General features: G+C 36.8%; 3 protein-coding genes and 1 pseudogene across 3 annotated transcripts; 2 read left to right on the plus strand and 2 right to left on the minus strand.

The window, feature by feature from the left end:
- The first annotated feature begins 3,210 nt into the window (after window positions 1–3,210).
- Window positions 3,211–10,656, plus strand: LOC139448959 (uncharacterized). The gene is made up of 7 exons (XM_071230464.1): window positions 3,211–3,226; window positions 6,003–6,122; window positions 7,375–7,511; window positions 8,594–8,752; window positions 9,159–9,452; window positions 9,780–10,029; window positions 10,340–10,656. Exons 1-7 carry the CDS (start codon window positions 3,211–3,213, stop codon window positions 10,654–10,656), a joined length of 1,293 nt encoding a protein of 430 aa, XP_071086565.1.
- Window positions 10,657–11,732: 1,076 nt separating this feature from the next.
- Window positions 11,733–23,857, minus strand: LOC139447289 (uncharacterized; annotated as a pseudogene).
- Window positions 14,423–18,331, plus strand: LOC139447869 (uncharacterized). The gene is made up of 3 exons (XM_071229346.1): window positions 14,423–14,663; window positions 15,657–15,764; window positions 16,781–18,331. Exons 1-3 carry the CDS (start codon window positions 14,497–14,499, stop codon window positions 18,318–18,320), a joined length of 1,815 nt encoding a protein of 604 aa, XP_071085447.1. The 5' UTR covers window positions 14,423–14,496; the 3' UTR covers window positions 18,321–18,331.
- Window positions 18,385–23,242, minus strand: LOC139447538 (uncharacterized). Its single transcript, XM_071228941.1, has 3 exons — window positions 22,916–23,242; window positions 22,383–22,568; window positions 18,385–21,474 (listed from the first exon to the last, which is right to left on the minus strand). Exons 1-3 carry the CDS (start codon window positions 23,186–23,188, stop codon window positions 20,335–20,337), a joined length of 1,599 nt encoding a protein of 532 aa, XP_071085042.1. The 5' UTR covers window positions 23,189–23,242; the 3' UTR covers window positions 18,385–20,334.
- Window positions 23,858–25,948: the final 2,091 nt, after the last annotated feature.

Raw genomic sequence — 25,948 nt, forward strand, 5'->3', positions numbered from 1 at the left:
ATTATAGAAAACATGAGCCAGCATGTCAAAGTCAATATTCCCAAAACGTGATTGTCTCTTGCTGATGATTTGTTTTTGACATATCCTAACTTTGAGTTGTTAATGGTCTTGGGCATTGGAGAATGGGTTTCCAATGTAGTTATCCATTTGATGAAAATGATGCACACTCGCTTGTAGAAATAATTTTGTTTTTTGATTATATAGGTAGGTGAACATTTTGTTTATCTGTGGCTAATAGAATTAAGAAAGTTCAATTTCAAATAATTATGCTTTTAGAATATATACAAAACGTTTCACCAAGTGACATCGTTAACTTCACAAGTAAAATGTAGTTAGCAATTCAGATGCTCTTCTTTCAGCTGTAAGACATAGTTGAGGCTAGTTAGCATTGTATTTAAAGTGAAAAGTTGCAGTTTAATTAAATTAGCATTATAATCACTATTGAAACCAGACATGATGTTAACAGTTGATCTTTTTATTTGCTACATGTATTTGAAATGAAGTAGTTCATTTAAACCTGTATCTTACTCTAATTTAACAGTGTCTTTTACTTAACTTTAAGATTCTGATCAGGGCCTCTAAACTTTGATTCATGCATGTAATTTTAGAAACTGCATGAGTGTTACTTATGTCAATAGAAAAGTTTCTATATATGATGTATTAATAGTTATAGGTGCTTGCATGACTGTTATCACTGACTTTATTTTAATGGGTGTATCATGCCTCAAAATATGTTTCTGTGGACTGATATTTAATTATGCTTTGTTTTTTTTAATGCAGTGTTGATGCCACTAACGAAACTGGCAGACTAGGCCGTCTCGTCAATCATGGCGACATGGTCGAAAGAAATACAAAAATGCAAAGAATTACAGGCTCAAATGGCGTTAGTTTACTTGCTTTAATTTCTACAAGGTATGTATTCTTAGATGCATATCTTTCAATGAAGCAGATTGTGCTTTCTATACTTGTTCCTAATGGCTTTTGTTGTTCCAATTTAAATGATGATTACCTGAATTCGACAAGAAGTTAATCATTATACTTTGCATTAGGGGGGCAACGAATACACTATGCGGCGAAAACGACCCGTATCATGAATATAGGGTAACGAATGCGAATATTTATTCACAAATTACGATAACAAGTCTGCAGTTGATGTATTATTTATTATATTCAGTGAAAGAATAACAACATAAATTATTTGACATAGTTAATTATTTATTAATTATACATTCTATATACTGCATTTATCCAGGTACGAGTATCTGCTCAAATATAACAATGCCCAGTGACCACATTACTGTCAATTTAAATATATAAGAGTGCTGTCTTTGAAAAAAAACCTTATGCATATAATCTATATTTAGGGATATCTTAAGGGACAAGGTATGTAAATGCTCATGGCTGCATATTCACAATTATTTGATTCTAGTGATCAAGAATAACGAATTCAATTCATGAATGGATATGGTTCGATTCACTGAATACGCGAGTGAATCATAACAGCCCTACAATGAATGCTGACTCCACTTCAAGCATGTTAAGAATAATACTTGTTGCAGGTCCATAAGAGAAGGCGAAGAAATTCTCTATGATTACGGCATTGATGTGCCATGGAAATCAACGGGAATATTCAATTTGAGTCAGTACTTGCATTAATTTGGTGATGCATTAATGTTTCTATTTGTAGTATTAGAATTAGTTAATTTTATAGTAAGAGTTAGCAGAAGTCGCCGAAGAATGCAGCAAATGCAGCACCATGACATATGCTGAGAAAAAATGTAATATTCTTCCATGATGTTGATGCATATTCTGTTTATGTTCTCAAATAGTGTTAGTGACTTGGTTTATCTCACATATATCTGTACGCCGTGATATGACTGGAATACTGTTAAAAGCAGCGTTAAACCCAACTCACTCACATATATCTGTCTGTCTTCCAGTCTGTAAGATGTGGTGAGTAGATGTTCATGTCATGTGTTCATTTTGTTGGAGCCTTTGTTATTTATTGATCCTTATCTTATTGTTCGACAAAAAACAAATTGTGTTACTGATAACATTACCTTTGAAGGAAGCAGGATTTGTGTTTTGTTACACGGTTCAAATTATTGACATAAGTTAGTGATTAATTCTGTTTATCTGACAACAAGGGCTTCAAGTTAATGGGGGATCAGATGCACAAGGTCACATCTTTGACTTGGGTTATGTCATTGTCCACTGGTACTGTGGATCATCAGATCATAGGCCAAATGCAATGCCAACTTTTGAAAAATACTTGTACATTGTTGCACCAATTGTTCGACAGCCAGCCAGTTATGTCTGTTTAAGAGGATGAGGTTGCAAGAGGGTTGTTTTCACTGTAACTCAAATAGCTATAACAGATACTATTTATCTTCTTTTTTTTTGTATATTAGGGATGTTTGTCATGTATAATAAAATTATGCAGACCCAAACTGCTTTTTGATTCATAAAAAAAATCACGAGACTTTTACAATTTTATACTACTACGAGACAGAACTGAAGGAACAAGAGACATTTACAAACACTCGTAAAAGGCGACTTATGGGATCAGGCGGTCAGACTCAATGACTTGGTTGATGACTGTCATCGTATCGCAATTACGTGGATCAATGCTAATGATGTCTATACCTGGTCCAGAATCAATTATTTACCAATCGCCGTCATATAGCTGGAATGTTGCTGAGTGCAGCGTAAACACACAAACAAACAAACAACTTATTCAACAGTCCATTGTATAAGCTGGGGTTATTTAACTGTTGATATTTTTTAACATTTCTGTCATAACCCACCTTTCTACGGGAATTTCACTGTGGATACATTCATTAACAAATACTTGTTGCCCTTGATAGAGACATTAGAAGAAGAAGAAAAAGAGGAGGAGGAGGTGTAGGTAGAGGAAGACGACTTTGATGACAGGGGAAAGGGAAGATAAAAAATATACGAGTGATACACGGAGTTGAGGGGGGCTATTCTTACAGCTTGAGCTACTGAGATATTTGAACTTTCCTAACAATTTGTGTGACGTTAACACGAACCAACCAACCAACCAACCTTCATGTGGAGTCAGTTAATATGTGGTGGTTTTGAATATCTATTCAAATGTTATTATTTTCTATTTTTAAATATTTTCATGCAGATGCCGTGGGTACCAATTGTAAAAATGGAGTGGAGCTGGTGGACGCTTGCACCAAGATGGATGAGGAATTAGGTATGCCTTTGTTGTAGGGACACGCTTCATTACAGTTCTATACTGTGAATCATGAAATTAAAGTGAGCATGAAAATAATGTGCGAAATGTGTGTTTCCCTTTGTTCCATTTATGACACATATTCTGATACATATTGTGAAATCAGATATAAATGTTTCACGACAACCACCCCAGTAAACAATATAATTGATTGCTAGAAGGGTATACCACTTTATAGATCATGAAATTCTCAGTGTACAGTCCTTGTCTTTCCCTGATTTGTATATATATATATTTCAACGGTAATAAAAGTACAAGTTAGTCTAAGTGTTGGAAAACATTAATTTGGTGATGCATTAATTTCATGGTTTACAGTATACAGATAGCAGTTTAGTTAGATTTTGAACATCTTCTGAAAAAGAATTCTTTGTTGTAAAAGTTTCATATTCTTGCACCATAATATACCCTCTTAATCAATATGTGTTTTTTTTCAAATTAAAAACATCAGTTTTTATTGATATTGAGAGGAAAGGCTCAAGGTTGTATCCCTGGAAGTAAAGGTCATATTCATCCGTTGCCATCTTACCGAGGCAAGCGAGTTAACTGATCTTGTTACCTAAAATTACTTGAATTGATATATGTGATTCCAAGAGACGTTCTGGCGAGCATTTCATACCGGGTATCTATTTCTCTCCTTGTATTGGTATTTCAGTGAATTTGATATGAAAACTACTTTGAGAATGCGATGCTTTGTGGAGTGTTACTTATTATTTTCAGGGAATGTCACAGGTCAAAAGTTGTTGATGACAAAATTGTAACAAATTTCTAAACCCTATTTCTTAACAACCGTAATCCTAACACACGTACAATGATTTGTCATGCCAATTTGATACTTACAGCAATCAATCCTAACAATGTATGTGGTTACATATACACTAACCTCAGCTAATTGTTAATGATCATTAAGAAAATGATTAAAGACGTGATTGTGTCTTGCTGATGATTTATCATGCCAACTTGACACTAACAGCAATCAATACTAGCACAATGTATGATTTGTTTGTAACATACCTATCACCTACCTATACCTATCACCTAAATTGATTATTACAAGAGCATAATTAATGGCATGTTTGTCAATTGCTGATGCCATTTTCTATAACATAAAATATGCTTTCTGCAACCTTTAATAGTTTATTTGCTTGTATTAAGAAAAATAACAATATGGCAAATGATCAATATAGATTTAACATGGACTTTGCGTACAAAACTAGCAACAGGACCCCTACTGATATCAAGATACAGGGCTTAATGAAATCATGAATGTATTGCAAGGACCCAAAAGGACATTGTGAATAAAACTATGAAGATAGAGGTGGATAAACCAGCACTGTTTACAATATTGCATTGTTGTGTCATAGGTTTCCACATAAGATTCATTTTACTTATCAGATGTTGTCATTTTTGTTAAGGCACTGATAGTACTGATCATAACGATCAGGACTATGTCCAAGAGGAATCCGACGACTCAAGAGAGTCTGGGGCCACGAGTCTGTGCAGACGGCAAGCTGTTCCAGTATTGTCACAAGACTGATACCACAAACAACAGAAACTACACAACAGATCTTAGTACAGTCTTGTAACAAAATACATGGAAAAAGACAACTAAAGACACATTGCTGTGTCTTTTGTGAAAAGTATTATTCAAAGTTGCCAAGACACATGGAGTCATGCCATGCCAATGAGCCTAGGGTGGCAAGGATTTTATGCCTAAAAAAAATCAAAAGAAAGAAAAAATGCATGTGAGGTTTTGTTAAGAGAAGGGGACTTTAATCATAATTACACAATATTAAGTGTAATAACAAAGGTGTCCTTCTTTTAAAATACAGATCACGGGACGGCGAAGCAAAACCTGCGAAACATTATCTCCCCTGTGAGTTTTGTCACGCCTTTGTTTTTAAGACATCAATGAGGAAGCACCAGAAGACCTGCCGAAAATTTAGCAAAGAAGCGTCCCAGGGGAGAACTCTTGATAATTCTAGGCAGTTGCTGCCCCTTAAACACAAGGGTAAATTTCATCTTAACATCCCGGAGAGAATGAGGGAGGACTATGTCACTGATATTGTGAAACAGGACTCCCTCATTCTGCCCTTTGGGCAGAGAAACTTTGAGAAAGTCGGTTGCAATCAGCATAACCGGCAATACATTGCCCCTACTACCCCCCCCCCCCCCCCCAAAACAAAAAAAGAGTTGGGGAGGTTGTTAATTGCCATCAAGCAGGCAAATACAAATGTACGTACCTTGTCAGAGTGTCAGAGTTTGATGCTGTCCTAACAGGAGTTCAAACTGTTGCGGGGTATGACCTGACAAGTCATATATATGCAACCCCCTCCCTTGCCCTAAAACAAGGTTATAGCCTTCAAAAATGTGCAGCAATACTAAGAAACCTTGCAACAAGGCAAGAGGATGAAGAATTAAATAAAAGGCCAAAGGGTTCCTTGAATTGTACAAGGATGAATGGACGGAGAGAATCTCCGTCCATCCACCAACACAGCCAAGTACAATCAGCCACAAATGTTGCCACTTGTTGAAGATGTCGTATGCCTCCACAAATATCTTGATAAAAAAGCATCACAGGTTTACCACAACATTGATGTTGAAAGAAAATACATCAAGTTCGCAAAAATATCTTTGCCAGGTACTCCTTTTTAACAGAAAACGAAGCGGAGAAGTCCAACGCCTTAAACTCTCCGACTTGTACAAGGGTTTAAAAATGAATTTTTTTCTCTCGAATCAGAGAAGAAACGAAGCTTTAACAGATTTGAGGTTAATTTGTGTGAAACTCACAAGCGTATTGAAACAAGAGGGAAGAAAGGTTTCACTGATATTGACCAAAAAAATGGAGAAAAACCTCAAGGTAAATGTCAACCATATGGGAATGTAGGATTTTCTTAAGCAAATTAGTGAAACTGGGCAGCTTTAGGGATTTGTCAGAATTTGGTGATTTACCTTTGGTCTTCTACTCAAAGTGTATTCACAATAAAGATTATTATTCTATATGGATTTTTGGAAATCCTATGGCAAACCCTCACAGACAAAGTCACACGACAGATAGGTCAATGTCAGCATTCTAGATACGTTTTAACTTGGTCCTATCATCTTTAATTTTTTAAGGCATGGTTACCTCCACAAACATGAAAGCATCTTTACAAATCCTAACACACATAAAGGTTTTGCCATGCCTATCAAAGGTCAAGGTATTCTTTGAATTTGAATTGCATCATTCATTGCTCATTGCTGTTCAACTTGAACTGCTGAAGCCTGTAATTGTTGCATTTTAAGAAAAGAGTTCAAATTCTGGAAGTAATTTTTTCAATACAAGTGTTTATCATAAGTTTGTGACCTGTGAAGATTCCGGGTTAGAATAGGTCTTCAGCAACCCATGCTTGCCGTAAAAGGTGACTATGCTTGTCGTAAAAGGCGACTAACTGGTTCGGGTGGTCAGGCTCGCTGACTTGGTTGATGCATGTCCTCGATCCCAATTGCGTGGATCAATGCTCATGATATTAATCACTGTATTGTCTGGTCCAGACTTGATTATTTACAGACCGCTGTCGTTTAGCTGGAATATTGCTGAGTGCGGCGTTAAACAACAAACCAACCAACCAAATTATAAGTTTGTGAAAATGGTTCAGAATCAAAATTGTTCATATCATTTATTAACTTAGTATTCTTAGTGTATGAACTAATAGCAATGACAACTTTAATCTACCAGAGACACACACCCCCCAAGAAAAAAAGACCTGGAAATATATATTTTCTTATTTGAGTAATGAAGTGTTAAAACCTTATTACTATTTTATTTGTGTTAATCACCAACACATGAACATAGCCACAGCTACTATTTGCCACTGTCCTGTAACTGTTTCTGTATTGTTATAATGCATGTTGCCAGTCAGTGTTGATGAAAAATGTATGACATTAGGTGTCGTTTATATAGAAAAGCCAAATATCTCCTATTTCTCATGTATGTTAAGACGCGCTAGCACTGATAATAAACTACTCATATATCAAACAAATTTAAAACGTTTTAATAAAACGCTTTACTATGTTCCTGGCATCACTGACAATTGACTAAGTAATATATTTGTTAATATGCTTTGTTAAAGGATCTGGTGGACATATGCGGTCAAAGGTGAATATTGAGACAAACCTTCTCTTTGGGAAACCAAGGAGTATTTTCCCCATCAGAGGATGTGAGGCTCTTCGGGAGATGGCCAAAGAGTATGACTCAGCATTAACCATAGTAACCCACGCGCAGGACAGGAACTTCCGAGCATGCCTTCTTCGCTGTGCGGCAAAAACACACGGAAGTGTGCCCTACGTTTTTTCCGCCACAAATCAACGTCACTCCAGCAATTCTATTGTATCATTTCTCCGTACCAAATGCCTGCCAGTTGCTGCGCTATCGGCTGCAGTAATCGTGTGGGTGGGGAAAATCACCATAAATTCTTTCGAATTCCGAAAGAGGAAGATGTTCGAAAGAAATGGATTTTTGCCATTCGCCGCAAAGACTGGACACAAACCGAATATTCCCGCATTTGCAACGAGCATTTTCAGAAAAGGTATGGCAATATATATATTTTTTATCTTTTGACTTGATGGTACATTCTTTTCGTCATCTAAAAGGACCCATGAAGATTCCGGGGTAGAATAGGTCTTCGGCAACCCATGCTTGCCGTAAAAGGTGACTATGCTTGTCGTAAAAGGCGACTAACGGGATCGGGTGGTCAGGCTCGCTGACTTGGTTGATGCATGTCATCGATCACATTTGCGTGGATCGATGCTCATGATATCAATCACTGGATTGTCTGGTCCAGACTCGATTATTTCCAGACCGCCGTCATATAGCTGGAATATTGCTGAGTGCGGCGCTAAACATCAAACCAACCAACCAACGTCATCTAAATGGTAGATATTTTCATAAATTGAAGGTGTGGTAACAAAATTTATTTTGTCATGACCTAGATCATATGACACATTTGGCGTTCAAACTGACGTGACGGGAAGTAACTCCAAAGTTGGTATCTCATAAACATCTTTGCTAGCTGGGCCCGTGGCTACGGTAGAGCGTTAGGAACATTATGTATAATTGTAGTTAACTTATGTTTGTTATGACGCAGCTTTAATTACATTTAATCAATTTTTTATTAACACTAACAACAATGACCTACTGTTTTTGGTTGCCTAATAGATCAAGGTTGGGTAGATATCTAAATGGATTTTTATATTGATCTACCTGGTATTTTAGAATTAAATGTACGTTTGTCTTAAGACTTTCTTATAAATTGTGCATTTTCTTTTACTTGCAAAGGTCGTCCCTAAAAGGATCCAAATGATGCGGACTATGTGCCAAGTCTGTTTTCCTTCAAAACAGAGAATGCTGCTACCACAACACAGAGAATAAACAGACAGAACCGTTTGAAAGAGAGGCAAGAGAACGTTCAGCGCAGTATAGCTGCATCAGCTCTTCTGTCTATTGCTAGTGTAAGTTCTCACTGATGTATTACTTTCATGGAATACCATATGCCGTTTAGTTAAGTGTAAGTAAAATGATACTTTACATACTGTAGTTATCTTCCAGGGTGGGGCCTTGTGCTTTTAGCTCCTAAATTTGAAAAATAACCCACATTTTCAAATATAATGGGACATTTTAACATTATGCTGTACGGGCCAGTGTGGTTGACACGTGGTTGAACATGATGAAGATAATTTTGTACTGTTTAAATTAAAAATACACATATCATGTTAAAAAAATACAATTGTAAATTATGTTGTTTTTGTCAACAAATATTTGATTGTAAAAGACAGTATGTGTATCACAAAAGAGTTTGATAATGTGCATAATTACCATGTCTGTGCTAAGTTGTAAAGACTAATATTGTTTCTGCAGATTGATGATGATAACAGCCCTGTCAGTGTGAGTGTCCAGACTGATCCAATGATGACAGCTCGATCTTGCTATCCTGCATCATCGCAGACTAACATACAGAACAGCGAGATGGAAGACCTGCTTTCCTGGAAAGAATATGCCTTGCATCTTGAGATGACCAACCGTGTCCAGGAGAAGTACATCAGCACATTGGAAAAGCAAGTTGACCTCACACAGACCCTTGTTCAGTCCTTACAAGTTGACATATGTAAATTGAAGAAAATTGTATCACAGCTTAAAGTGGAAAATACCAGAGTATGCTGCATGAAGAACATTAAAAAAACTAATGACAAACAGTTGTCATTTTATACAGGTCTACAGACTGTGAGTGTATTTATGGACATTTGCAGCGAGACTTCTCATCATGTCAATAGGAAGAAGAACAAGCTTTCTGATAAGGATGAACTGCTGCTAACTCTGATGAAATTGAGGAAGAATTTATGCATGCAGGACTTGGCATTCAGGTTTGGTATATCTAAGTCATCGGCTACGAGGATCTTTCATGCATGACTTGATGTACTGTACATCCACCTTGGAAGACTAGTGATGTGGCCTGATACTATTGAAATGCACCTACCCAAGTGTTGCCGCAACAAGATTTTCAGAAGAGTAAGATGCATCATTGACTGTACCGAAATCTTCATCGAGAGAGCCAGTAACAACAAAGCCAGATACCAGACTTACTCAGGGTACAAGCAGCATAACACAGTAAAGTTCCTTATTGGTATCAGTCCATCAGGAGCCATCATCTTTCTGTCCCCTGTATGGGGTGGACGAGCCAGTGACAAGATCATAACTCTTACAAGTGGCATCATTGACACGTTTGTGCCAGGTACACATGAAACAATGGTATTTGTAAAATAATTTGTATATATGTTTTATTTCCTGATATAGTTTTATTCGCGAGGAAATAGGTATTTTATCAATGAAGCGTTGAATCAGAGTTGCATATAGATAGTTTTAGCTAGAGACATTTTTATCAAGATTTCATAAAATAATTAGTGCAAATGTTCCAAGGAATCTTAAATATATTTTGATTACATTCTTGGCATAGTACATTTTGAAAATATGATGTGTATTTGTGCATGTATAAATGTAGGCAGTAATTATTATATAACTAAAAGTGGTATACATTTCTACAGGTGATGTTGTTCTGGCTGACAGGGGCATTTTCATCGGCACTGAATTAGCAACTCGAGGGGCGCAGCTTATGGTACCAGCGTACACAAAAGGCAAGAACCAGCTCTCAAGACAAGAAGTTGAAACATCCAGAGTATATTCCAATGTGCGGATACATGTAGAGCGAGTGATTAACCGTTTGAAAGACTGGGGTGTGATGAAAGGTCCTGTCCCTATCACTCTTGTCAAGAAAGCGAACACTTCAGCAGAGACCACTGTTGGAAAGATGGTTCAAGTATGCGCAGCTCTTGTGAACCTGTGTCCTCCAATACTAGAATAGTGGTCTACATAGTATACATGTATATAACCTAAGTATTGGTAATGAAGTAGTGGATCAATTTCAGTTGACATGATAAACATAATTGATCCTAGTACTATTGCTATGTTCTATATCCTAGTTCTGCTAATTAATTTTGAACAAGTAGATGTTAAATTACCGGTACATGGTAAACACTTTTTGATACACAAAAAGGAACAGTTGATGTTATCAACATTTGTTAATGTACAGATATATTCAGCTTTTTCTCTTAATATTTTATTTATCATAACAGGTGAATTATATATGCATTGAAGCACATGTAACATGTGTGGCGTCTCCTTGGGCAAGTGACGTTGTTTGAAATGTGCCTCTCTTCACCTAGCAGTGAATGGTTACCCGGTAGGATGAGATGACAACGTGATTGTTAACCTTCTATCGCCTAAAAGGCAGCTTGGGTTGTATACTCCCCAGGGAGCTGAGAATAGTTCTTGAGTGCACATTGACCCAGTGACCAGGGTAATAGCGCTTTGAGCATGCCCCAGAGTGGGGTGGTAACGTGTGCAATATAAATAGCATATTATTATTATAATTATTTATCACATATAAATAAACTAAGAAATGAGGTGTTTATATTTGCTGCATATCACTCTTTCCACACAAGTGCTACGACTTGAGTGCTTACAAACACAATTATTGATGTGTGATGTGTAACAATAAGTTCATGAACAACTGAACATGATGTAGACAAATGGGAAAAAATTAATTGATGAACTTTGAGATTTAATTTAGTGTACTTTGGCTTTGTAGGGTACTATAAATGGACAGTAACATTAAAAATGCATTTATGTACATTTGTTTGTTTGTTGTTTAACTCTGCAATCAGTAATATTTTAGCTATATGACAGCTGTCTGTAAATAATTGAGTCTTGACCAGACAATCCAGTGATTGACATCATGAGCATCGATCCACACAATTGGTATATGATGACACAGTTCAAACAAATCAGCGAGCCTGACCACCCGATCCCCGTTAGTCGCCACCCGATCCCGTTTGTCGCCTCTTACCACAAGCATTGATGTACATGCATTGCATTGTATTATTCATTTTTTATGCAGCGACGCCTTTCTCTGGATACTGGGTGAGCATGGTTCATCTTATTGTCATGTGCTCTAGTTAGTAGTTCAGGTAAAACAATTCTCAAAAAGTAGAAATCTAATTACACTTTCAGTGAGTTCCAAAATGTAGTGTCTTTTATGACACGTTCAATATGGATACCCATTCTGGACCAGACAACAAAGTCACAATAATTCATATCACAGACATGTAACTGGCCTTGCACCTGATGATAATAATTGTGGCTAGTTTGAGGCGAGTTTATACAAACAGGATCATATTTTACATGAGGTTTTAGATAGAACTGATTATCACAAATTTCACAAAGATGCTGGTCTCTGTATTTTAAGAGACACTTAACCTCCACAAGACCCTTACCACAACAGTCACATGTCACATATGAGTCAGGTGTAGCACCCAAGTGGGGGAAATCTGGGTTGATTAAAAAAACGAATTTCTGTAAGACAAGGTTGGTATGACCAGACATCATAATAGTTTTATATTGATCAAGAGCGTCATTTTCGTGGTCCAAACCCCACTCACAGGGAGCATACACTCTAGCTTTGTCATGTATTACTGTCAGAGTCAGTAGTTTGGTCATATTGCATTATCTTTTTCAATAACGAAACCTGACTGAGTTTACACTGACAATGATAAATACTCCCAAACTTAGAGGCAGTTAAACGTCCTATTCTGTACTCAAACCCGGTAGCTGATCCACTCTGACAGATGGTTTGTTCCTCCAACACTGTAGCTTCCTGCTGTGTTATTTTTAACTCATCAGAAAATACATTCTCACATTTACATTTCAACTCAGCCTCAGTCAAATGTTTATATTTCTCATCAAATAAAAGTGATAGTGGAGAAGGAAGTTGGGCATGTTCTTCCTGGGACCAGTCGGTAATAACAGGGTTAGTAATAGTAAATATGCTGCGGAGGGTACACTTTTTCTCAACTTTACTAAAAGACTAGAACTATCTGCAAATTTAACTGGTTGTCTCTGGGCCAGAGGTGGTGCCAAGTGCACCTTCTTGACTTTGGAGAAGTTTATGTCTGCCACCATAGCTGGTTCAACCTGAAAAAATATTCACATACAGTTGCTGAAAGGAATTTCACATTTAAGTTAAAAAAATCACATTACACAGTTTTAAAATACTGACATGTTTTCAAACTTGTCTGTCTTGAGGAAAAATACAAATCAGCCTGATATTTAAACCACCAACAAACACTTGCAAATATTCTAAATCATGTTTTATAAGGCTTAAAAAAATAAAAGAATTGGCTCTCAGGCAATGGTTTTTGAAAATATAGTGCGGGTGGGCGGTGTCTTTTTTTGTTTTTTGTTGTACAAACTAGTATATGACCAATAAACAGTTGTGTAATCAATAAAACAATTGTGTACAATCAACCTGGGAAAGGGCCTCCCTACATAATTGTATTCCTTGATGAGTAAAATACTGGAATACAGTTGGATTTCTTAAATAAAAAAAATGAAATAAACACGAAACATACAGCGAACTTTATGAAAATGCGGACTAAGTCAGTAATGTAATTCAACAATGAAATAGTTCTCAACCTCCATAACCAATTTGTTTAAAACGTTATAAAGGAATATGGGACATACTGTGGTTTAAAATCAACACCAATATATTGTTCTTTCAATTTTCATATTTGGCATGTTACCTTCTTTGTGAATGTCTGATTCCAGGAACAGGGCATGGACGTACAGGAAACTTTGTTGTACTCAAATCGTACACAGGCCTCCACTTTAAATAGGATACCAGCAACATGTGAACAGACTTCACCCAATCTGAATTTGAACAACCATTTAACTAAACTTTGAACAATTAATTTACAATTTTTTTCTGAAATATATGAAATTGAGTACAATGGGATTTATTTACCAAAACAGATGATCATATTTGAAAGAAAACCTATTTACAGAAATATTTATTAAATAAATAAATCTAATACCCTGCCATGCATGTACAGTGTGCACACTCCACCCTGCCACTCTTGACCCGTGAAGATTCCGGGGTAGAATAGGTCTTCAGCAACCCATGCTTGCCGTAAAAGGTGACTATGCTTGTCGTAAAAGGCGACTAACGGGATCGGGTGGTCAGGCTCGCTGACTTGGTTGATGCATGTCATCGATCACAATTGCGTGGATCGATGCTCATGATATCAATCACTGGATTGTCTGGTCCAGACTCTATTATTTACAGACCGCCGTCATATAGCTGGAATATTGCCGAGTGCGGCGTTAAACAACAAACCAACCAACCAACCAACCAACCCTGCCACTCTTATCCAGACCAACCCAGGCTTCATGGGGCTTCTCTGTCACAGCTTGGGATCTGTGAACCTTGGCCTGAAAAATCAATCAACATTTAAAAAAATTATATATTGCTGTCACAGACATTCATGCGATTGGTTGATTATAATATTTGATATTCAGTGGTTTCTAAATAAGATCTTATTTTTGTTTACACACAAACTATGGATTAAGAGTACACTGACCATGGAAAACACATACTATGGCGCCGCATAGAATTATATGCCACGAGACCCGTGAAGATTCCAGGGTAGAATAGGTATCCCAATAAGCCATTTCATCGATTACGTCACAGTTTATGTGCACATACGCGTCACGTGATACACAATAATATTTCGAGGGACAAACATCGCAGTTTTTCGCGCGCCTCTATTTGACAGTTGTTTTGCCGTTTACCCACATCAGTATTAGCATGGCTTCTACCTCGCCTTTGTTTAATGTTTCTCTGCTGCCCGAAGATGTCCCTGGAGCTCAGTTTATTTATCCAGACGTCGATAGACATTCAGTTGTTCAGCTGAAACGGTGGTTGGAGTGCCGAGGCCTGTCGATGACAGGAACGAAGACCGAACTCGTCGAAAGGTAAGTCGTCTTATTTATTGGATTTCGTTAAAAATAGTATATGTAAGTTATGAGAATCGATGAAATATACATCTTTGTTAAAGGTATCGTGCCGTGATTGTTATTACAGTGGTATGAAGGTGCTCTAATGATTAACCCGATGAGCATATAATTTACGAGACAGACGTCATATCAAAATCCAAACCGGAAGTGATTTCCGTAATATTTGTTAATGCTAATAACGGATAATATTGAAATACATTTTTGTGTTTCAACTCCATAAATGTATGTGGGAATAATAGATTAAATCTGTCGTGCTCTGTCGTATTCGTTATCAGAACGACATTTGCCTGGATGAGAGAATTCGGGCACTAAACGTTCGTCTGAAAAAGGGCAATAACTGTTTTCACCATTCTAATCTAACAGCTTGGGCTATGATACGGTATTTCCTCTATTATTTTTATATATTCATATGATGACCACAACCTGGTCTGGCAGCCACAATACTATATGTACCTGTGCCAATTATTCTATTTACACATGCAAACGTTGTTGTTATTATTACTATTTTTTTCCAGATTTGTTAAGGCATAAATAATTGCACACAATTTCCACGTAAAAATAGAATCGAATTACCAAACACCTTTATTGTCATTTTCATCTCTATGTAGTGTTTTTCTTCACTCACTTGGGCTAATATGAACAGAAGTATACAATTAACTTAGTTATTAATATGTATAATTATTACTTCAGTATATAACACCATTGCTTCAGGTCACGAGTAAGAGCATTTTGGCATTACCATACTCTGCAAAAAATTTGATCTTATTATCATGATTACCCCAGAACAATGATTAAAGTGAGTGGACTAATATTACTAGTAATAATATAGATGGAAAGTAATCATGCAGTCATTTACTAGTAAGCTCAGTGGTTGGAAACTGAATTCATCTACTCATTGATCAATATCTGAAATTGTAACATGACTGATGTTTACCCATTGTTTTCCCACAGATGTCAAGAGTGTATCAGAGCTCAGCAGGACACAGACATTTCCATTTCTATTGATAATGGGAAATGGTACCAAATAAAGGTTCAAGATGTTTTGGCATCTCTTAACAGGTAACTATGAGGTTTCAATTCCAGATTTTATCTTTGACCAAATGCAAAGATTGCGTAAGAATGGGTTGAAATATTATTGATGCATTTCCATTTCTGGATTGAAATGGCATTGAATTCTGTGAACTTTTGTCAAATGGATTTAATATTGTGAACAACATTTGTAATGGAACATCATCTAAAAAGTACCCAAAAATAAAATGTAAGGGAATTTTAATTACTGTTCATAGCATATTTTATTCTGAGAAAATTATATTAATCACTTAAATAATTGAATTAATCAACTCAAAAAAGATTTTTTTACAGGAATCAGAAAATATTTTTCCATCAGGTTGAAAAAAAAATGTTCGGAATATTCTAATTTTCAAAAGCTTCATGTCTTATGGGTCTTCAATATCCTATGGGTCTTCTGTTATAAAGTCCCAGGACCCCACACCCAAATTAAATCAAAATAATTGGTCCCTTAAGAAAGATAATACTTGCATCACATATATATGATATTACGTCACATAGCTCGGTTTTAAGGAAGTTGATTTAACTTGCACCAGGTGCATGTTGACATGAAAACGCAGTTGCACTAAACAAAATCAGCTAGCCCTGGTCCAATATATATATAAAAGTTGAAACAGGCTGGTCTGCTGCCTGTGTCTTGTTTATTTTTGGATTATTGCTGTGAAACGTGATAGGAACATTTGCACACAATCTAGAAGTACCTACAATGTGACAATGTCAAGCCCACGAAATCATAACAAATTACACACAACACAGATTAGTTATGTAGTATGGTAAATAAACTGTACAGGTATTGAATGTGATCCAAGATTGATGTGTGGATACACAGGGGTTAGACTTATAGACAAACAAATTTGGATATATTTTTTTACATGCATTTAGTGCATTTTGACATCAATATTAGGTTGCATGTTACAATAATATGTTGCACTGGTGCATGAATTATATAGCCAAATAGTTACCTGTGTCATGATTGTGTATTGCACTATTTTCTCTTTGTATTACAGTTCAAGTCCGTGTTCGGCTGTGACGCAAACTCCCACACCACCTATCACTGGATGGAAGGCCTTCCCTTCTGGCAACATCCCACCAACCTTCTCATATGGTGATATATACCAGTATATTATTGCATCAGCCAGACTACAGCCTCTACCACAAGTCACTCCTATCAATGACGGTGATGATGATGATGATCAGGACAACACCTTCAGCACTGCAAAGCCAACGAAGAAGGGACGAGCTTTTTTTAAGAGTGGCCACATACAAAATATTCAAACATGTTCTAAAAATGAGTATTATTATCTTAAATGTGAATGTCTTCCATCATACAGACTAGGTATGATGTACCATGTACATGTTACTCTTGATAATTTTGCTGTCATCCAGGATGCATCATGTGATTGTGTAGGTTCAGCCACTGGACGTTGTAGCCACATTGCAGGATTGTTGTTTGCATTAGAGGATTATACTGTCAACTTTGGCTATACAGCACCCTCATGTACTTCTTTCTCTTGTTCCTGGAATAAACCCCGAAACAAAACTAGAAACCCACAACCAGCCCACACTTTGCAGTACAGCAAAAAGAGAGCTCCAAACCGTGTTATTGATCATGACCCATGTCCTGTTGCAGATCAGTCTCACAGAGCTGACAGTAGTTTTGCAACTGCTTTCATTTCTTCTGCACTAGCCTTGGATACAAATACTTCATGGCAGAGTATCCTAGAAATTACTTATGATGATTATGAATTGTCTAATGACTTGAAGTTACATCTCATGGATAAATGTGATGTTTTCATTGAAAATGTGAAAGAAAGTATTTCAGAGTATGTGGTTGGCCCTTGTGAAGTACCTGGTACTGTGGGTCAAGCAATTTCTGATCAGTGGCATAATGCCAGGTGGTACAGAGTGACAGCATCTATTTGTAAAGACTGTTCTATGGTATCCACAGATCGAGGTAGATATCGCTTGTTATCATCACATGTATGGGGTATTGATTGTTTTAATACAGTTGACATGAGGTATGGATCACATAATGAAAAAAGAGCCTTTGAAGACTATTCATTAAAATATGTAGAAACATTTACCTGCCTTGCAAGTGGTTTCTGGATAAATTCAAAGTATCCTGAACTAGGATGTAGCCCTGATGGCATCTTACAGTCTCTCAGTACAGATGTGGCTGATGGTGTTTTAGAAATTAAGTGCCCATCAGTACTTGAAAACATTAATCCAACTGAGGCAAAAGAAAAACTTACAAAGAAGCAATACTATTCATTTTGCAGCACTTTCGAAAATGGCAGACTAAAATTGAAAAGGAATCATAAATATTATTTCCAATGTCAAATGCAAATGGCCATCTGTGAAAAATCTTTTTGTGACTTTGTAATATGGTCGCCTGAGGGTATGTCAGTAGAAAGAATACCCTTCAATAAATTATTTTGGGAACAGACATACCGCCTCTTGAAAATATTTTACAAAAATATTCTAGTTCCTGAGATATTTGAAATGAGAGTGCCAAGAAAGCTACTTCCCTTTGATCTGTCCAAGTAAGCATAACAAACATGTAACATGAGTGAATGTCCATAAAAAACAAGACACAGAAGTTAATGGTCAGTGTGTTATATTTATTCACTTCCAACATTACTTTGATCGTAGAACTGAATCACATGATGTATGATTCAGCTTTTTTTGAATACACTGTACAGTGTATCCTTGTGAGGTTGTCATGATTATTAGTACAATATACTTCATGTATAAACTTGACATTATACTAAGTGAGCTCCATATCGTACCACACTTATGGTGAATATTTTTCTTGTGCTGCATTCATGAAGAAAGTGAAACACCTTTGCTCCCAGTTAGTATCGTGAGGGCTAGAACTTGTTCTCGTTATTCAAGTTAGTAAACATTTCAACATTTTTTCACTTCTAACATTGTATATGCAATGTGAGAATGATGAACGTTAATAACTAGTATGCATGGTGTACAGCTTAAGCAAAGCAAATAACTGTCCAGATAATGTTATTCAAGTTATGTGAACAACCATGATAACAATTATGTGCAGTACTGTCATTTGTCATTATTTTTATACTTCACGGACTAAGTATTTCACAAATGTGGATACAAGTTAACTTTGATCAACACAGCATGAAGAGATTTTGTCGCATACCTACTTATTGATGCAATACATGTAGTGTCATAAATCGTACATAAGTAACAAAGAAGATTCAAAATTGCATGTGGTACCTTCAGAATCAGGAAGGAGAAAAGGACACATTTGAGTTTAAATACATAATTGGTAATAGAAACAATCATATCATGAAAACAAAACCAGTAATGACTTCTTGAAACATTTGTTATTGTTTTCAAGGAACAAGAGGTACTAAGTTTACAATCAGAACATATTTTTCATTGTTTAGAGTTTAACAAACAATTATGGCGGTGACAAAATGGTTGGGCTGAAAGGCATAAAATGTTTTGCATATCTACAGCGGTAATGTTATTAATATTTTTCATTATCACTATTTTCAAAGTAATAGTTACATTGTTGGAATATCATAAACTAGATCAGTGGAGACATGCAGATACTGTTACAATTGAAACAATGGTTATGAGTGTAGTTTTTTTTATAGAACCATGAATCATACTTCTCGCTGAGAGATACCTCCGTAATGTTTACCCTTTTCTAGTTGTAGTCTTGACATGTCAATTATTCACGCTGTACAAAAGTGTGCATACCTCCTATACGGAAACTGGGTCATACCTCCTATACGGAAACTGGGTTAATGTTTCCGGCCTGTTCCCATGACAGACATATAAATTTGTACAACAATACCATGTTCAAATGATCATTCCAATACATACTGCAGTTGTTGGGGAAAATACCTTGATAAACAGTGAAATAATTGTAATACCTTGTTTTCTAATAACAGTTATGACGATACATCTCACCCTCAGGGACATGTAATAACACAGGTGAAGTACTACAGCCAACAATGCTGTTAAATATTAAAGTGGTTCAAAGCTCATATGATGATGGCTTCATGTCCTTGAAGAAAGTTTAGCATGATTCCAAAAACGATTTTCTGGGATAATATGTATGAACATTATGACACAGAACAGATCACAATTGTGAATGATTCAAACATCTATCTTCACAAAAATAAAACTGATCAACTAATTAGTAGCTATTTGATAAGGACGCAGTGAAAACTGCAACAGACATGAGTCTAAAATTGTTCACCAGCGCCAGTCGTGGACATATACATGAGGTGTCAATAAAAATTTTACGAGCAATATTACTCTTTGTTATTATTTCTTGCTGCAGGTAGTCACAAGTCATGATTGAACACCGATATATGGCATCGCAAATGGAAACTGGTGATAGATGCTGAGCAATGACTTGGTTCATGATGTACATGTTTTAGTGCGCTTTTTATTGTATAAAGAAGTATTTATGAGATATTGAAAAATAATCAGCTGATAACGACAACTACTCGGGCTAGAATTATCGTACCTCCAATCATATGTAATATACATTCAATCATGGTAATGGGCTAATGCCCTATTTAACAAGTGGTGGCTGATAGTTGGAAAGCATTCCTATAACAAATACTATCTGGGACGCTAAGTGTTTCATTGAAAGAGGAATAACTGTGTTTAATATACGATACTCCCTCAACCTTCCCACTGATCTCTCCACATGTATTCTTGTTCTAGCAATAGATCGAGTCAAGATATCTTCTTGAGGAGTCAGCTTGTCCCTTTTGCCTAGAAATGGAGGAATATTCAAGTGTGCTTTACGGCTCATGAGGAGATCTTTGATATTGAAGCCTCTATCGGCTAAGATCAAATCACCTGGGTTAATTTTTTCCAGAAAGCCTGATTTCCTGATAATATCTCTGTCTGATATGCCACCTTCATATGCATCAGACAAAAATGTAACAGCACCAGTTGGAGAAATACCAAGTAAAACTTTCAAGGTGTTGTGAGTTTTGTACTGAGAGTACATGTTGCCTTGCTCACCATAATCACTTGGTCGCTCAGAAAACACTTCGAAACAATCAACAATAACTCTGATGTTTTTGAAGCTTTTAAACACAGATGGCAATGTTTTCCTGATAAGATGTCTAGAAGGAAAGATGTGATCTTTCAAAGTAATAAATTTCATGTACAGAAACTGAATCCAAGTGGTAATGATACAGGAAACAGAACCGACACTGATGTTATATCTATAGGATAAATCTTTTGTTGGAAAGTTTCTCCTTAATCTGACAAGTGTAAAAACAAGCTGGTCTTTGATTGATAAAACCCTGCACTTGCCAGGTTTACTGGAACTTATCTTATTTCCACGCCAGTAACAAATGTCATTTACACTGTCACCAAGGGAAGCAAAAAGATGATTAAAATGAATAGTTTTCATGCCAGTATAATACTTGAATTTCTTCTTATTAGATACCAAATTATCAAATAGTAAATCACAGCTTTTGTTGTCAAGATCCCTGCTTATTTCACAATCTGAATCAGGGACTTGTGCGGTCATCTTTTCATAAATTTTAGATACCAGAATGCTGGAACACACAAACTCAGTCTGGTTGGACTCATGCTTCGTTGTCGGCATTGCTTGGCAGGCAGCATCACTGGACCTGAGCTCAGTCAAGGTAGCCTCTTCTGTGTCAGCACCAGTAGCACAGACATTCTGTTCCTGTTGACATAAAAATTAACTAATGATACATAATGTTTGCTCATTAACATCTAAGGCATGGTTAGGAAATTGTTGTATCTTAGTGGCAATGTCATGGTTGAAGTAAGTTCCTGGTGCCTGAGTGAGTATGGCTTTACACCGCTTTGTGAAATACTCCAGCAATATCACGACAGGGGACACAAAAAATGGGCTTCACACATTGTGCTCGTGTGGGGAATTGAAACCATTCTTTGGCATGGCGAGTGAACACTTTAACCACTAGGCTACCCCACCGCCCCTCCTGTTGGCTTGAGGTCATAATTGTAAAATATATTTTTTCAACAATACCACCTACTACAATGATTGCATCAGCTGCTATTAATAAGATAAACAAATGGTGAACAAACAACGTGCTTAAATGCTTAATGCATCAATGAAAACAGTGTTATCAATTTCAATGAAATTGAAAAGGACAGGGAATAACTTTCAAATTACAACTGCTTATTATCTAGCCATGGTGAAATGACATTAATGAGTCTTCTAGTTGAACCTTTATTCCAAAAGGCACACCTAAAAATGTTCATGTGTGACTGTGGCAGACAAGAAAACAAAAACAGGTCTAACCCTTTAGTTTAAGGTTAGGTGTAAGGTGACATTTTCATAAACAAGTTATCTGCTGAAGCTAACACTGACTTGCAACTAGGTCTATATACAAAGTAAATATTCCTTTAGGATAATATTATTAATGGTTTACATTCCAAAATTGCATACCATAATTTTTTTTACTTAAACAAAATATGGATCTAATATTTACCATTGTTTACATGGTTAAATATGATTGCAGAGCCCATTTACATCTGATTACAGGCTTAAATTAAATTTTTTTACAAATGTAATACATTTATGGCAATATAAAATTTGGTCCATACCAATTCGGTATTGACTGTTTCCTGCCACTCCAGGTGCTTTCTAGAGGTGTATGGGTGGTCAGCTGCACACACTGCAAGTAAAGATAGGCCATCACCTGCTGTAGAAGTGGGCTCCAACCTGGATACCTTACATGGAAGGGGACATCTCTCCACAGGGCTCTTTCTTTTCTTTGAAAATTTCACCACCTTGAAAAAAAATAATATATGGACTGCACAAATCTGCCACTATGTTTGGAACATGGGCCTAGAATCTACTTATTGCTCACATGGTTGCTTTAATCAATTTTCCATGACATTTGAACCCAAATTAATGCTTGTCATAATTCCAAATTAAATAAATCTGAATCAGTTGTTAAATCTGAAAACTGTTCACCAAATTGACAAAATGTCGTATGACATATCCAGTAAACACTTTGAACATCGAACATTAATTTGACCTTCTAGGCCTAGTCTACTTATGGTGTATCGACATAGATCTAGATGTATGTGTCTGACGTTATAATGACAAAAATACACAAAATCATAACACGTACCTGATCAAAAGTATATGTTGCCGGGATAGGATCGGGATGTTCAAGTGAAGGACCATTCCCGCCGATAAAGTGCTTGGAACATATGTAGGTGTACTTGTTGACCTTGTCCGTCGTAAAGCCCTCTCGACAACAAGCGCGAACCCACCTTGCACACTTCTCAGGCTGCTTGTGAAACTTAGGAAACAAAATAAAATGGATCCCTGCCATGTCAGGCCTATCCGTATAGCGGTTGTCACTTCGGCAGATCCCATACGCACAGTGTTTAGCTGGCATCGTGTTAAAATATCCGAAACCGCGCTACGATTCTAACAAGCGGAAGAGGGACAAATGGCAATGTTTGTCCCTCGTTTTTCGCGCATGCGCGAACCTTAAATAGAGCGGAAGTATCTAAAATTCTATTTTTAGTAGTTTGGCCTTGTTGATGAAATGGCTTATTGCGTGGATCGATGTTCATGATGTAAATCACTGGATTGTCTGGTCCAGACTCGATTATTTACAGACCGCCGTCATATAGCTGGAATATTGCTGAGTGCGGCGTTAAACAACAAACCAACCAACCAATATGCCACGACATTAAAGATAGGCCTAATAGAATGCATGTTCAAATAAAAATATTTACATTGATGACTTACCTTAATTATGCACTTGGTCTGTGAGGAGTTGTACCTGATGAGACACGTATGAACCCATCCACTTTCAAACAAAGTATAGGCCTCTAGTGAACGAAAATATCGCACACTCTTTCTGGTAAAAGGACCAGGCGAATCTATTAGATACGTGTACAGGTCGCCATACTGCAAGTTTGGCCACTGGGAAACGTCGTCAATCCAGTACTTATTAATGATATATGGTTCCCAATCTAGCGAAAAATCCAAGTAAATTAATTTTTTCTTCGTAACGATGCTTGTCTACTGCACAAAGATGTTTGTAGTAAGTACTCATGATAAATGTGTAAACACGGAACGTAAATACGGCAGCGCGAAGTTTGACAGCTCTGACCTTGACAGCGCGGTTCACTTCCGTGGTCTTTTGCCGCACGCACGATGCTCATGCGCGACTGGAGACGGAACAGCAAGTCTGCTGCAACTCATCTATAGGATCTGGTGGACATGCGGTCAAAGGTGAATGTTGAGACAAACCTTCTCTTTGGGAAACCAAGGAGTATTTTCCCCATCAGAGGATGTGAGGCTCTTCGGGAGATGGCCAAAGAGTGTGGAGCCAAGCATCCTTCCCGTATCACTTCGTCGCGCCTACGAATGCAGCTGGCAACATTGTCTCAAGCGCGTGGTCTTACTCCAAATAACCAAGATCTGTTAGCAAAACTCCTGGGCCACGATATCCGGATCCACAGGGACATTTACCAACTTCATGAAAGGACATTGGAGCTGGCTAAGGTGACAAAAGTCCTTCATGCTCTCAACACTGGAAAGCTATCTGAACATGCTGGCAAGTACTTTGTCCATGACCATTGATCCCTCAGGTTAGTAGTAATCTTCACAGTTAGTATCCCCTGCAATTATTGTTAGGAAAATATGATATGAAAGACATCAGTGCTTCAGACAGATTTGAATGCTGAGGGATAAGTAAACGATTACATGTGAGGTTAATTTTTTGAAATTTGTTGCCAGGGCCAGATGTATGTCAGATCGATGACCCAGGCCACAGGTCACGTGACAATTAAGGTCTTTTGGTTTGACCAGCATCAGACTGCAAGTGTATTATATGTATCATGTATATCATTGTATAATGTATGTCTTATTCCTTTTTCTTGTAAAAAATGTTTAAATGTGCAATGTGAAATGCATTTTAAGTATGTACTTAGGCGTGTTAGGGATTAAATACTGAAGCCATCTGAAAATATACAAACAATATTTCATGAAAAATGCATGATTGATTTAACAATATGTCAAATTCCAAGTTTATCTCTTCAGGTGACTCTTTTCATAAACATGAATTTCATCAAGATGTTGCCAGTTACTTCCATGTCTCGTGTACATGTATTTTACTATGGGGATGGGATGCTTTTTGGTTGTTTTGGTTATATTTTCAGGTAATGTCACATGTCCAAAGCTGGTGATAATTGACGTTTCTGATATGTGTAGTTGGCATGATTGTCAAAGGCTTTGTAACTTTTGTAACCACACTCATGAGTTGGTTACATGTACACTAACCACAGGTAATTGTTCATGATCATTAAGAATATGATTAAAGACGTGATTGTCTCTTGGTGATGATTTGTCATGCCAACTTGACACTTACAGCAATCAATCCCAACAATGTATGTGGTTACATATAAATTCGCTTGTGGTTTGAGTTTGAAAAAGGCCCGCATATTCAATGGGGCATTTTAACATTATGCTGTATGGGCAAGTGTGGGTTTATCTCTGGAATATTCTGATAAAAGGGCCCATGTCAGACAATTCCTGGTATATTTATCATCTTTCATTAGGGACTACCATACTGATGTGTAATTTTTGACATAAGGTTTAAAATTGTTATGTTTATCTCAAACACTTTTATTAAATGATTTCGTTTCAGAGTCTGAAATCCCCCAAAAAGGAAAAGGACCACTCCTCGGGCATGGCAGAAGGGCAGTTGCCACACACTTGTCAGAATTTGTCAAAAAAGCGCAACATTCCAGGAAAGTTGTCCTGTCTAAATGCCAAGAGAAAGGACAGATCTTGGGAATAAATAAAACACTTCATTAGAAACAAAATAACGAAATTGGATAAAAGTTTAAATACTTGCAACAATGAGAAAAGGAAATAGCCTCTTTGATGATTACGTTGAGCCTAATTGATCAATATGTTGAACCTCTGTGATGAACATGTTGAGCCTCAATGATGAACATGTTGAGCGTCGGTGATAGATATGTTCAGCCTCAGTGATAGATATGTTGAGCCTCAATGATGAATATGTTGAGTCTCACTGATGAATATGTTGAGCCTCAATGATGAACATGTTGAGCCTCAATAATGAACATGTTGAGCCTCAGTGATCAATATGTTGAACCCCATTTATAGATATGTTGAA

Source organism: Haliotis cracherodii, unplaced genomic scaffold (genome assembly GCF_022045235.1).
Source record: "Haliotis cracherodii isolate W230 unplaced genomic scaffold, xgHalCrac1.p SCAF_7, whole genome shotgun sequence".
Lineage (NCBI taxonomy): Eukaryota > Metazoa > Mollusca > Gastropoda > Lepetellida > Haliotidae > Haliotis > Haliotis cracherodii.

Coding starts and splice junctions, on each gene's coding strand:
- LOC139447538 (XM_071228941.1), bottom strand. CDS start 23,188: ATGCCAGCTAAACACTGTGCGTATGGGATCTGCCGAAGTGACAACCGC. Junction 22,569..22,915: donor CAACATATACTTTTGATCAG/GTACGTGTTATG, acceptor TTTTTTTTCAAG/GTGGTGAAATTTTCAAAGAA. Junction 21,475..22,382: donor AAACAGTCAATACCGAATTG/GTATGGACCAAA, acceptor TTATGTCAACAG/GAACAGAATGTCTGTGCTAC.
- LOC139448959 (XM_071230464.1), top strand. Junction 7,512..8,593: donor ATGACTCAGCATTAACCATA/GTAACCCACGCG, acceptor CGTCCCTAAAAG/GATCCAAATGATGCGGACTA. Junction 9,453..9,779: donor TTAAAGTGGAAAATACCAGA/GTATGCTGCATG, acceptor CACCTACCCAAG/TGTTGCCGCAACAAGATTTT.
- LOC139447869 (XM_071229346.1), top strand. CDS start 14,497: ATGGCTTCTACCTCGCCTTTGTTTAATGTTTCTCTGCTGCCCGAAGAT. Junction 14,664..15,656: donor AAGACCGAACTCGTCGAAAG/GTAAGTCGTCTT, acceptor GTTTTCCCACAG/ATGTCAAGAGTGTATCAGAG. Junction 15,765..16,780: donor GTTTTGGCATCTCTTAACAG/GTAACTATGAGG, acceptor TTTGTATTACAG/TTCAAGTCCGTGTTCGGCTG.